Genomic DNA, 14282 nt, shown 5'->3' with positions numbered 1-14282 from the left:
CTATAATGCACGTGATTCAAGCCCCGTCGCATTCTGCGCGTTCACATTTGTTGTTGAAAAAGGTCTACATTTTACTTGGGTGTGGATTTGTGTCAATGTTGACGATGCTTATTCCCTTTAACTTTTTGCACCAAACAATTCAGAATATGGTGTACTTAAGACGTATTGGTTTCCTTTTGCCGGTTATGTCTGGAGGTGCTGTAGCATAGGTCTGGTGTGCAGGAGTTCCAATCTCCACGAAAGCAGTCTACGAGGAACAACTTTCGAAGAATGTGTTTATTTGAAACCATCTCTTTACAAACTTTAAACATTTTGAAAAAAATTACCAGCGATTACAGTGTAGGATTCCTGACAAAATAACACAAAACATAGCAAACAAAGGCTTGAGAGCTCACAGAGCCACACACCCCCAACTTTATACAAGATTATTTTTTTAACAAAGCAGATGGCGATAATTACTGGAACAGCCACCAATGACAGGAGGTATCACTGAAATATTTACCGAAAATGCTTAAAAAAACATTAATTCAAAAAGCTACAGAGTTAAACCATTCAAACACCAAATTGTGTGGAACTTTCACACCAAGGCAAGCACCGTCGGTGACTTGGCCTACGTCTGTATGTTATGTAATTATTATTATTTTCGGTTCTAAAAGTCAGGAATACCACAGCTGCTATTGGAGGGTTGTAAGTACAAGCCAACGAGGTCACCGCCCCGGGCCCCCACGCGGCTCCGTGTGGAATGTCTCTCTCCTCCAGGACGTTGTCGCCATTTCTCGTTGCCTGCCCCCCCTCAAATGCCTTGAGAGCTGCATACGCAAGCGGACACAGGGAGACGGCGGCAGTCAAGCAGGGCTGAAGCCCGCGCGTACATGCACGACGCGCCGGAGCTACAAATGGTCAATCTCTATCTCCGGTGTAAAAATAGCATGGGCTGTGGGTTTGTTGATGCTGCAGTTTCGTTTGCGAGCACCGCTGCGGAGAGAGGGGAGGGGACAAAGGGGATGGCGGTGTGGCGCAGTCACCTCCTGACGGGAAACAGCAGCTGGGTTGCCATGGTCGAGTCCGGGAAGAGGTTGTGGTAGGTTGGAACCGGCACAAAAGCCGCGGTGATCATTTTCCCTGCAAGGCAACGAGTGGGCCACATGCCGGTGGAATGAGTCAACAATCACTCCAGGAAAAATAACAAATGGCTGGAAATGTTTGGATTGGTTGATTGAAACGGGTTCTTATTGCTCACCATACGTGTGTTGGATTGTGAACCTAAGGCTAGATTAAACAAAAAGAGCATTTAGGTAATTCACCCATCCACAGTGGATAATTGGTGACATGCCTCCAACCACCATGAACACAAAGCAGTGGCAACGCGATTGTGTCACTTTGCAGAGAAATTCAGGTTCTCTGAGCTGCAGGACAGTCTGATTCAGAATATTTATACTGGAGGAATCCGAGGAGCTATAAAGCTATTTTTCACATATATCCAGTAGTTTCACTGATATCCAGTAGATTAAGAACTGTACAAATATTATTGTAACGAAGCACATCGATTCGCGAAGGTTAAGACTACTTTTCACAAGGGCCTTGTTTTGGTTTGTATAACCAATGCTTTTAGTTTTTTATAATCGGTTTTTTGTTTAGCGTGAGGGGAAACCAGCATATGCACAAATAATCCAACTAACCACTGCTGCAAAAGCAGTATATTCTCAGGTGCCCACCACCACATACGCCTCCATTATCATGAGTGTGGCGTCACAGGGGGTTAAACACAAGGCAGGACTCACCAGCGAACCACCGTCCGTGCAGGGCGTTGACGGTGGCGATGGCGGACGCGACTGAGGAACACTTCACGTACACGTTACCCTGCGCACATGTCATGGCCGGAGAAGCATCAGCATTAGAGCCGCCGGGACAACTAAGCTGACCACCAACGCGACGGTGCACCATGCACTACCCTCCCGCCAGCAAATGGACTTGACTCCCTCTTCTCTTTTACAGGTGTGTTGCTTCAGTCACTCGCACACTTTTGTTCAAAGTAATTATACAATCCAACCTGTTCTGTGTCTCCCTCTACTTTTATTTTTGTGTACTCAAGTATAGATTGCCAAACCAATTCAGCTGTCAGCTTACAGCAAACCACGCCACGCTTACCTGGGGGGAGTTCTTATCAACGAAGATGTGCACTAGGCCACCGTGCTTCATGCACTCCGTGATGACGTCATCGCGGATGTCCTGATCCCAGGTGTGCGACTGTTCGCTGTTGTACAAACACACACACACGCGAGGTCTCACACTCCTCCCACCTATTTCATGGAAGATATATTCTCTAGTAGTGGTTCTGAACTTTTTCTGGCTACTATATCTCTTGTTGAATTTTATTTCAACAGCGTACCCCCCCTCCTTGCCTGACCTAACATGGTTCTGAGAAATAAATGTACGAAGAATGAACATTTGAACCAATTGTCCATTTTGTGAGGTATATCCTAACTAGCTGGTAACTGCAAGCGAATAAAAACAAATTCAACAAACGCTCTAAATGCATGACGTAGTGTGTTCGCACTCGTTGGTTACTCTTGTAAACCACACTGTTTACGAGTTTAGAAAGATCTTTAATATCCTCGGTTACCATTGTAGTTATTTTATTATTGCCCGATTCATGCATGATTATTCACGAATGACCCATGTATGATATAATTTCACACCTTTATAAATCACCTCACATACCTCCTGGGGACATTGCCACGTACCCTCACGGGTCTGCGTACCCCCAGTTGAGAACCACTGCTCAAGTACAAAGTGTGCGGGGGGGGGGTCACCAAAGGGTTACCCTCACCTCTCTGGAGAGAACATGTTCGACAGCTGGATACACTGTGTGGCGATGGAAGGCGGCGCAGCGTTGTTCAGCACTGTGAATAGACAAGGGCACCGAGTCACAATGTGCGTGTTCGTCCGTCAAAATCTCAAGGCAATCAATACTGCCTTAAGATGGGAGTCCTATAAACAGATGGCAAAACTTACCCGGCATCACGGGGTTCGTAGTGCCCAGACCAAAGCCCCCAGTCATCTGCAGCGCTTGCTGGGCCGCCAGTGGAATCTGCAGCCCCGTGCCTGCATCAAAGAGCGAGATATAGAAACTCAAACGAGCACCACGTGTCTGCCTCTTCCCCGGCATCCTCGACCATGGCGACAAAACTGTGAAGGGAGGGGGCGAGTGAAGAGCGCTTGCGTACCCTCGGCCAGTTTGGCCATGAGGTGCAGGCGTCCTGTGCTGCCCAGGTCGATGCCCGTGCGCTCCAGCTCGTCGTTATCGAGGAATGAGCTGGCGCCCGAGCCGTCCGAGCGCTCCGTGACGTGGCCAACCTTCATGGGTCGCCCCGCCAGCTCGAAACCGTTGAGCTGCTCCAGTGCCTTGCGTGCGCACTCCGCGTCCGCAAACTGGCACAAGCGCAGAAAAAACAAAGAATAAAGCTCCAGATCGAACAGGATGGAGGGGGAGCTTGGGCCCCAAGGTACTTGCAAATAGCCAGAGAAATAATGAACCCTTGCAATTTGGCACAAAGCAGAACATTTAAAAAAATCAATTTGGGAATATAAATTGGTTAAACAGCCGAATGCAAAGTTCACAGCACTGCCTGATGTTACACAGCATTCGGAATGGCAATGGCTCTCATGTGACGTATACAAGTTCCACACATCCACACAGACCAATGATCCGCTCTTTAGTGCGTGCTCACCGTGACAAAGCCGTAGCCCCTAGACCGGCCCGTGTCGCTGTCCATCATCAGCTGGCAGTTCTCGATCTGCATACAAGAGCACAGAGTATGCCTTCGAGTTAGGGAAAAGCATGCCAAAGTGGACCCCACAGAGCTACGTTTAAATTTCATTCAAGTGAACTATGGTCACAACACAGCACTTTCCCATCCATGCTACCACCAAGAGTATCGTTAGTCTCATCATTCCAGAACGGCTGCTGCACCTTGCCGAAGGGCTCGAAGATGCCCTTGAGCATGTCCTCGGTGATGTTGAAGTGTAGTGAGCCCACATAGAGACGCATTGGCCCGGCGGTACTCTTCTGCATTGTTGCTGCAGCAGCCGCCGCTGCAGCAGCTCTGTTCTTCTCAGCCTGCAGAGTCAAGAAGACATGTGCGTTGAGGCCAACGCACCATCACCAATGATCACAGCACCACCCAATGCTGCCAAGCAAACACTGCATGAATACAGCCAAATATTGTTCATAAAATGCTATTTGGCGTCTCACAAGAAGGGCGTAATTTCTCACTGAATATTTCTAGCGCCGCCATCACCACCACCACTGCCACCAGTGGTGATGAGGGGAGGTGTGGTAACGGTTATGAGGGCCAGGCTGACTTAGGAAGTGTGGCAAAAGGGTGCAGGCTGACCTGGGAGGCCTGGACGATGATGGGCACACCAAGGAGACGCTGACCCGTCAGCCCAATGGCCAGAGACACCGAGTCCACTTCCACAAACTCGATGTAGGCGATGCCCTTGGAGCGCCGGGAATTCCGATCTGAGATCATGCGCACGTCGCGCACCTGTCGAAGGGAAAGTCACGATTCCTCGTCACACGCTGGCCAGAAGAACTAGCAGTCTGCAGTGCGAGCACGAGCATTGTTGGTGTGCAGAGCAACTGTCGTGCATGTCAAGAGGGCTGAACTTCTTTCACACCGTACGGAGCCAACCCTGCTCATGAAAAGTGCATCAAATAGCTTGCCAAATACAAATTACATTTATAAATGATCCAAAGTAAATTAGTAAGGTTTGTCACAAACAAAACGTGCCAATTAGTTACTACTTCAGCACACTGGTGTGTTAAAAAGTACAATTCGAGTAAGAGGTTTTTGCTGGTCAAGACAACTAGCTTCATGAGGCAATCGCCAGAAGTGTGAAGAAAGTCCTCCTGTTTCGGTCTTAAATAGAGGGGTAAAGGTGATGTCAATCACTCTGGGCCTATCAGGTGCGAAGACCGGGGGGGGGGGGGTAATGTAATCATATACGTTATAATGGACCATGTTAATCTGAGAAAATGCAGGACCTATTTTTATTCAACTAATCTGCTGCTTTTCACTGTCGAGTAGGTAAAGTGTGCTGGGGGACATCGGCAGAGTTCACGCAGTGCGGGCATGAGCCCGCAAGTCCTCCATGCCACCCTCACCTTGCCCACGGCGGAGAAGAACTCCTCAAGGTCCCGGGGTCGGATTCGTGCTGCCAGCTGCATGCAGAACACCGTGCGTGCATCGCGTTCCTCGGGAGTCAGGTTATCGATGGGGGCCCTGAAGACGCGCATGCACATGAATGCACGAGCGCGCACACAGTCGACAAACAGGCGTGGCATTATGGTGACGCTGTCACACCCCTCACTTACGAGTCAAACCAAACTCCTCTTGCCTAAACCGTGAGGGGCATGAAATCACTCCTCTGCATGACTACAGTGAGGCTCGGAGTGCTTATATAGTTTTCCCCCATACTTATTCTATTACAAATATGTTACGAGCCAAATACATTTAAAACCCATAATTTTTATATAGAGCAATGTAATATGATCCTGCTTAGAAAAATTACCACTGAAAATGTATGTCAGAGGACTACTTGATATACCTGCCCTTCAATACTATGATGCACCTTCCCATGCGTCTTTCTAGAAGCTGTCGTTGGGAAACTAAAGATGTTTTCAAGGACAATATTCGAAACGTCACCTATCAAATATTTTTCCTTTTAAGGCAGTGTTATGAATTAATGTTTGGATTTTTAAAAATATATTTCTGTTGTTTGTGTGAACCGAAAACTAATTTATTGAGAACAAATTTTTGCGTTTAGTTTGTGGTTCCCCCACACCCTCCAATGAGCATGGTTGAGTACATATGGTGCGAAAGAACTTCAACATACATAAGGCTGAATCACCAAAATTGCACCCAAGATCTGAGGATTTATCTCCAGGTCCTCCAGTTTTCCCTCCTCATTTAGAAGCATTCGTTTCAGAGTATCTGGCTGCTATACATTTCCAGATGCCACTTAGTTGAACTATCATTTGTGGCCAGGCCACTTCTGAAAAAGTGCTCTACAGCTCAGTGGGTCTTACCTGGTAAAATAAAAGTTTTAGTTTAGTTTACCAGTGTCAGCTCAAGTGAGCTTCATTTTCCTCCTGGCACACCAGGGGGCAGCACATTGCAGTTACGGTAATACCTCAATATGAGAATATTCGAAAAACGACGTTTCAGTGCAATTAACTTTGGGATATATGACCATTAATGGGAGAAAAAACTCAAGTAAAATAATACACTGCAATGAACATTATAAGATACATTTGTTGAGCGTTGCGATGGGTCCCTGAATGATTTACATTCGTCTCGGCTAATCAGCACGCAGAAATGTACTATTTTACAGAGCTGTGGTGTTTGGTGGGAAATGCAACTAACGACTACACTGGTGAGTGAATGTGTCTCACAGTACACTTTCTTTTATTTGTTAGTTTTTTTATTTTAATATTGTACTGTATAAAACAATATTTTCAATAGAAGATAGCTTTCCATTTTTACTTAAAACTTTCGTGACTGCAGGAATTAATATTCTTTGGTTCTTTTGGTAAAATCGCGTAGGTAGAAAAATAATAAAAAATAAATTGAATAAAAATGATACAAAAAAAACCCATTAATGTAGACTGTAGCCTGGTTCTTAATCGGAGTGTACTGGCAGTCTATAATATAGACTGTAGTAATGGTTATTAAGCTGGGTGGAGTGTATTGGCATTCTATAATGTAGACTGTAGCAATGATTATTAAACTGAGTGAGCGTACTGGCAGTCGAAAATGTAGATTGTAAGAACCAGGTTAAGAACCAGGCTACAGTCTACATTATAGACTGCCAGTACACTCACCCAGCTTTATAACCATTGTTTACACAGTCTGCATTCATGTTTTTTAGTTTATTCTTTTATTTTTCTCATTTTTATTCACTTTATTCTTCTCATTTTTCTATCTACGTGACTTTACCGAAAGAATCAAAGTATATAAGTTATCTTTAGTTTAAAATATGAATGGAAAGTTATTAAAGTGTTTATAGTATGACGCGGTAGGTTACGAAGGCTGGAAACGCACCCTCAGTAGTGTTATTTCAATCAACGACGTTTCAACATACGATCGAACCTCCAGGAACGCATCTACTTCGTATATCGAGGTATTACTGTACTCTAGAAATGGGCAGGTACTTTGGGTGGTTGTGGGCCAGAGGCATGCCGTGCCCACCCCACTGTTAAAAAATGTAACTCTTGGTCGGGATGGCGCTTTTTATGAATTATTGGGGGGGGGGTTTCGCGGCACAACACGAGACAGCCGACGGTTTGTGGTACTCCACCTAGTAGGGTGTGGGGGCCGCTCCTCGTGGGTCGCTGCATGGCCCATGGCAGCAGTGTTAGACCTAGCGCATGTGGGTTCGAGACAAGTGCACACAGACACGGCGGCAGCCGTCAATGGCTCTCCACACAAGAGGGCCTTCCGCACGCAACACACACACGCACAGGCAACAGAGTGGGGGGACACGGGCAGAGGGAATACTGGTAGGCAGATATGCCGGGGAGACACAGGCAGAGAGGGTAGTGGGAAATAGGCGACGACAAGGCAGAGGACAGGGATGGTGCAAGAGCAGACCCACGTCCCTACTTCACTTACCTGATGGGGCTCTTCCTCCGTGGGCTTTTACTCTTGCTGCGGCCACTGCGGCGACTTGGCGAGGTTAAAACAGTATTGATATGCGGACACACAACAGACACAAAGCGACGATTAGAAACTCGGTCAGGAGAATCAATATAAATAACATTCATCATCATTTTGGGTGGCAGGGTGGCGCAATTGTAACACTTGTGCCTCACAGCAAGAAGGGTATGGGTTCGATACCCGACCCAGGCACCTTTCTGTGTGGAGTTTGAATGTTCTCCCTTGGTTTGCATGGGTTTCCTCCGGGTTCTCCGGTTTCCTTCCATAGCTAAAAAATACATACAATGTAACTGGTATTGGCCCAACATCCAAATGGTAAAAAATAATTACCTGCGAATTGCCCAATTTAAGGACTGCACATCGCAACGTCATCCCCTACTGCGAAAACTTGGTAGGACCCTCCGGACAGCCAGCTGAATGGGTCACTCCTGGGTAAGCGAGCGTAATTAATAACATTAACATTTATAAGCTATAAATTGGGTAAACTTGACATTCATGGCCCGTTCATAATGGCCTTTTTGTTAAAAAACAAATGTCAACTGGGGGGATAACCCCACCATCCCTGAATTTTGCACAGGATTAAGGATAACACTATACAATAAGTGTGCTTGTGGGTTGCTTAGAGACGCACACTTTATCATGAATCGCTAGCCGCATCCTACATCTGTTTTTTTCAGACATGCTGCGCACCAGAGGGCAGTGTGTGGCGGTGGGAGGGGAGGTGCGACGAAGTGGCAGAACGTACAAACTGGGGCTCCTGAATTTGCCGTGGTCCCCACTGCCGCCCCCGTGCCGGTGGCCCCGGCTCCGGGAGCGGCTTCGCCGCCGCCCGTGACTCCGGCTTCGCCCCTCGCGATTCCGGCCGGGTTTACCATCGCGCCGGTCGCGACTGCGACTACGACGCTTGTCTCGGCTCCTGCTGAAACGAGACGGAGACGCATGCACACACACTCACGTGTCCATGTCATGTGTACCCCGTGACATGAGCAGCTGACAGTTGTTTAGCTTTGATCACCAAGGTTGTGAAGCAAAGGGCCAAAAACTCGAAGCTACTAGCAACAAACAACACTATTGAAGGTGTAATGAGTTAATACGTTTCTTGAATTGAGTGTGGTTTAGCAGCGGATCCAAGCTAATTGGGAGGGGATGTTGGGGGAAATTGCACCTCCAGTAAACAGCCCAGAAAATGTACATTTACCAGAAAATGTACAATTAATATTGGAGAAATTCATATATGCGCCTCTGGTACGATTGTAAGAACGTGGGAAAAGAGAATGGGAGGCAATTCTGCATTAAGCAGTGCGAGGTAAGAAGCCAAATTGTCTGGGTTGGGATTTAACTCAACGATTGATCAAGCTGTTCACGTAACACGATCAAAAATAACTGCATTTTTGAATCGCTGTTAACGCTCGATTAGCCATGGGTTGCAGATTGACGAAGGGGCTGTAAATTAACCATTATATTTATTTAACAACGATCTACCTCCTCTTTCGCTCTCTGCTTCTGCTGCGGCTCCGCTTTCTGAAAACAGAAAAGAGAGCCGCAAGGAATGACAATGAAAACGCTCTATTCCTCATTGAAGTAACGTATTAAATTCAGTCAGTTAATTGTTTTTACGGGCACGCACGCACATACCACAGCAATTGTAAAATATAAAAATGTGATCTCTGATTGTGTGCTGAGCAATGTGAAATTGTAGCAATGTAGTGTGTTCAAAGTTTAAAATGCTGGGTCTTAATCAGTGTCAGCAATTGTAGCCACACATCACAACACAGAGGCATTGTACCCGGACAACCCCTAGACCACATACCTTTTTCTTGGGGAACGGTAATCAAGGGAAAGCCATTACATCATTTAGCGACACCTAATTACAACGAACATTGGTTATCAAGAGGCCAGACGTACACACTTTACAAAAACAAACATCTATAATGTTTTTTTAAAGCCGCGGTTAACAAGTATACTTTTTAGATATTTTAACAAACACACCAAATGTGCTCACTAAGTCTTGCAAGACAAAATCTTAGCAAGAAAGAAGCATACAGCACAACATCTCAATGCAAAAAGAGGTAGGAACTCACTTTTTGGATTTTTCTCCAGAAGAGTGAATGGCAGAGCTCTTTTTCTCTTCCTATGCAGGTCGACATAACAGCGGCATAACGTTGCGTTCACATCAATCAACAGGGACGGGGTAACACGCAGTGAGAGCACAAAGAGGGGGGACATGTATGGTCAGTGTCACGAAAAACTGTACTGCGGTGCATTTACGCACGCCGAGGTAGCTGAAGGGCACATCGCTAGCCGCCGCAGCCGCAACCTTGTCCGCCGCGCTTACATTCTGCCGAGACAAACAGTAATGCAATAGCGGACACGGGTGGGCACAACGATGAGCCGAAATCATGCGCAGGGGACTGGCCCCCCCGAGGGTGACAGTTAAAATATAAATCGATATCTTTATGGGAACTTAAAAAACAGGGCCAGTTTGTCCAAAAATGTGCTGGTGAAATTTAAATAAAAATTTACGCGGCAATTCGGCTTTTCAATTACACAATTCAAATGTCGCTTAATGAGCATCGTAGCACTAAACGAGCCACGTACGGTACCGTACAATTATTCCACATTCCACACACACACCCACACTTCAAGTGATGTTCCAAACTTGAGGTCAAAGAAACTTCCATTTTCTGCAATCTACTCACCTGGAAACCCGAAACAAAAGGGGGCACATTAAGAATTGCAGTTCCGAAAAGACCCTCCAGCTATTTCTTGAACTTACATTAGCACCCTGCAAAATTCACAACTTTCTTTTACACGTCTCACGCATTTCAGGACATTTAAAAAAAATCTAATGTAAAACCCGAAAAGTCTACCATACAGATGTGTAACAGGGGGAAGTTCTAAATCCGTTCATAAGTAATGCGCATGAAAACTGCAATTGTGCATATCAAAAGTATTTGTTTGAGGGCACATACCTTGGCAATGGCAGGTCAAATCCTGCACAATAACCATTCCAGTCTTGTACCGCTTAGCGTAACTCTGGGATGGCTTAGGCATCTAGGAAGAGTGAATTGCTTCATTTGGTTGCTCTCAATCAACATCGATATTGGAATGAAAGAACATTTAACAATAACATAACTGCACTTTAAAGTTTAAACCCTAAACACAAAACCATTAACGAGGACCACTGCCTTCTACTGCCTCTGTTAGGACAACAGCAGCCAATAGGAAGCCAGTGATGCCTGAAGGTGGCATGCAGCGAACTGACTCAACAGCACGTTCTAGTCCTTAATAGTTTACACTGAGTGTGTTAGAACATGGCACCGCAGAAACACCCACCTCCTTCATAAACGGTGCCTCTAGCATTGCTTCTATATCCCAGTCGTCAGCCATGGCGACTTGGCAAGTGCGTGGCTGCTGCTGCAGAACAAAAAAACAGTAATTTACACGAGTGGCACATCGTGACGCTATAACACCTGTACATGCAACTGCTAAACTATACCTTTTGTATCCATGTCTATCGTTTACCTTGTCTCCATCGCTCTCAAAGCTGGTGCCTGTTTATTGTGTTTCTACGTCACTAATCTGTATCTTTCTGTTACTGCGAGCCATATATCTTTGTGGGCCATAAGTATGGACGAGATGTTTACCGTGGGTGGCCAGTAGAAAAACAAATGCATTTCAAAGTACTAAAATGTAGAAATACCTCTTTCTCCAAACACCAACATTTTATAAAACTCTTTCTGATGGGGAGTCGAAGAGTTTTGAAAATGCTCATATTGAACAGTCCTGAGCTGTCAATATTAAATGGTGCTGCATGAAAAAAGCAAAGTGTATATTATGGCCTTGAGGCCTTTTTTCCAAACTTACTCAATGAGAAAAATCTCCGATCGCAATGCGTTTGCCCTCGTGTATTTGCTGTGGAGACAAAAAACAGAGTAGTGTTATGGCATGACCAGGAAGCATGTTTGACAAATGGATTATACGCTTATGCATCAACTACCACGACTTGTGCAAAATGACCGCTACCATTTTAAACTGAACAGTTTGTCCTTATATTCTTTGGGTCTTTCGGTAAAGTTATTTTCTTTGAACCTATCTATGTGACTTTACCGAAAGACCCCTACGTGACTTTACCGAAAGACCCAAATAATATGAATTCTTGCAGTCACGAAAGCTTTAAGTTGTACTTATTTAAAATTAGCTTTTTCTTTAGAAAGCCCCCGTCTCAATGGCCTCTTGGTTTTTATTAGGGTCTATAATACTATTAATGTTGTACGTCACGACAAGCAGTAGACTTAGGTGCTACTAATCTTGATTTGAAGCTTTCGTGACCGCAGTAATCCATACTCTTTTGTTCTTTCGGTAAAGTCACGTACGTGACTTGAGTTAGGTGCTAATCTTCATACTTTTTAGAACTGTATTTCAGGTTCATGTGTCAAAAACAAATTGCTCATACACTACACTAAATTAAAAGGGGTAAATACATCACTTTATTCTGTCCCTCATAATGGTTCGACGTTTTGACTGGATGGCCTACTTCAGAATGAGTAAACTTAAATCTAGATTAACACAATACATTACTGTATCATTATTATTAAATTCGGTATCACGCTGGCAAGTACGAGGTCTTCAAAGTTGCATTGGGACAATTACCTTGTTAGGAAATTTAACTTGAAATGCCAAAGTGAACGTAACTGAACGGTACCAATAATATAAAATAATATAGCAGTACACGTGCAAATACCCCCGCAAATTGTACCTAGATTTAAATGGTAATCTGAAGCGAAGTAGAAAATAACCAAATACTGTATCCATAAACTGCCGATTTAATATATAGAAGCTTAAGTGCGCCACCGTTTAATGTGAAGAGGAAACTAATCGTGTTTAGTTTAGGTTATTTAAATGGTATTGTCCCTCAGGGCAAATGAAAAAGGTTAACTATATTAATAAAATACGTCAACTCCAGACAACCCTAGTTAAGTATCCCTTGGTTTGCATTTAGATATGAAACCAAGATGAAAAGTAATAATTGATAATGCAATATTTACACACGAACTAAGTGAAACTCATGCAAAGCCACGTTTTGGTTAAGGAAGAGAACTCGCTTGAGGTGTTTTATTAAGGCCACTGACCCCAAGCCTCACACGCGTTCGCATAAACACAAACTCCTTCCAACAAATTAAAAACACCCGAACCAATAACACCACCACGAGGCATTACGCAGCTTACATTTATATTGAACGCGATTGTAACAAAATAAAAACTTAAGAATCGCTACTCAAAGCGCGGGAATCACTAGGCCTGAGGCCTAGGTTGAAGCCTGCGGCCTAGGCCTCCACCTTCACCGCGTCCCCAACAAAATCACTCGGGCACGAGACGCTTCGTACGACGTTACTAAACTTCGCGAGATTCGACACTTACACGACTCCAACTCTAAACTCGGGGGAGTTTGCGACTAACTCGAGTTTTATTTTACGATCGAGAGACGTGACACATCAGCGCGACGCGACACAAATCCACCTCGATTCCGCGGGCTTCAGGCCTCCAACCCAACTCAAGCTCAGTCAGACTCTTCCTTAATGGCTCAACGTTGTCCCCCCTCCAAATTAATCTTTTAACTGCGTGATCGCACAAACTTTAAAACGGCAACGCCTCATCGGTCCTTTCACAACCGACGTGTGAGTTCGACCCCGGGCGTCGCCCGACCCTGACCCTCGGCTCTCTCGCGGCCTGTTCTGGCTTCCCCCAACAGCGCCCGCACGGAAGCCGTCGTGGAGGCGACAATTACAGCAGCGAAAGGCGACACCAAAGGCCACAGCAGCGGCTGAAGAAGTGCGAGAAGCGAACCTGCAAGGAGGCCGAGAGGCCGAGAAGGTGAGGGCGGAGTTCAAGTTACGGGGGCTGTGGTGGCCGCTCAGCGGCTACGCGGCGCCATGCGTGGGGTCTCCCGAGCCGAGGTTCAGGGGCCACGCGGTTCTTGGGGTTCGATGGCAGTGGGGAGCGCAGTGCTGGGTGTGGGCAGCAGAGGGCAGCGTCAGAGGGGTCCATGGTTGTGCTGCATACTGCCCTGGTCACACACGTTTGTGACTGACCCCCACGTCTGTGACTGCCCCCCTCGTCTATGAATGCCCCCCCCCCCATATCTGTGACTGCCCTGTCCACCCAAGCCTGTGACTGTCCCCCACGTTGTGACTGCTGTCCCCCATGTTGTGACTGCTCCTCACACCTGTGATTGCTGCCACCCACGCCTGTGACTGTGCTGTCTGTCATGCCTGGGATTGCCCTGTCCTGTACTCACCAGTGTGTATCCACCTGATGCTCACACACCTCGACTGGCTTTATCACTTGCATGTGAACATTCTAAGTGACTTTGACTTGACACGTTGGTCTGATTTCCAGCACCAACACTTGCAGGCCTCTTTCCAGACATTTTGGGGCTAAGATGCTAAGAAAAAATGAGGAGCAAACACGTCGGCGGACAATGATAAAACTGAACAAATATTGTAATAACATTGTCAAAATTACGAAAACATTATAAATGTACTCGTGACCATGAAT

At 45.8% G+C, this 14282-nt stretch overlaps 1 protein-coding gene across 27 annotated transcripts; it reads right to left on the bottom strand.

Moving 5' to 3' along the window:
- Positions 1-258: 258 nt before the first annotated feature.
- LOC133340260 (RNA-binding protein 39-like) lies at positions 259-13712 on the bottom strand. 27 transcript variants are annotated; one of them, XM_061548323.1, is made up of 22 exons: positions 13572-13712; positions 11592-11639; positions 11061-11141; positions 10697-10778; positions 9997-10423; positions 9806-9855; positions 9207-9245; positions 8470-8643; positions 7918-7992; positions 7680-7733; positions 7366-7428; positions 5171-5288; positions 4398-4550; positions 3974-4120; positions 3732-3797; positions 3228-3432; positions 3016-3105; positions 2831-2903; positions 2149-2254; positions 1782-1860; positions 1026-1122; positions 259-809 (listed from the first exon to the last, which is right to left on the bottom strand). In XM_061548323.1, the coding sequence occupies exons 5-22, from the start codon at positions 10123-10125 to the stop codon at positions 794-796; spliced, it is 1734 nt and encodes a 577-aa protein (XP_061404307.1). In that variant the 5' UTR covers positions 10126-10423; positions 10697-10778; positions 11061-11141; positions 11592-11639; positions 13572-13712; the 3' UTR covers positions 259-793. The 27 variants fall into 27 exon arrangements, with proteins under 27 accessions (XP_061404307.1, XP_061404305.1, XP_061404304.1 ...); XM_061548321.1 differs by having other exon boundaries at positions 10697-11141; XM_061548320.1 differs by having other exon boundaries at positions 9997-10778.
- Between the last annotated feature and the right edge of the window lie 570 nt (positions 13713-14282).

The sequence above is a fragment of the Lethenteron reissneri genome, chromosome 9, assembly GCF_015708825.2.
Source record: "Lethenteron reissneri isolate LAM-NWPU_2019-01 chromosome 9, ASM1570882v1, whole genome shotgun sequence".
Classification (NCBI taxonomy): domain Eukaryota; kingdom Metazoa; phylum Chordata; class Hyperoartia; order Petromyzontiformes; family Petromyzontidae; genus Lethenteron; species Lethenteron reissneri.
Note: the sequence above shows the minus strand (reverse complement) of the source record. Positions and strands in the feature narration are given on the sequence as shown.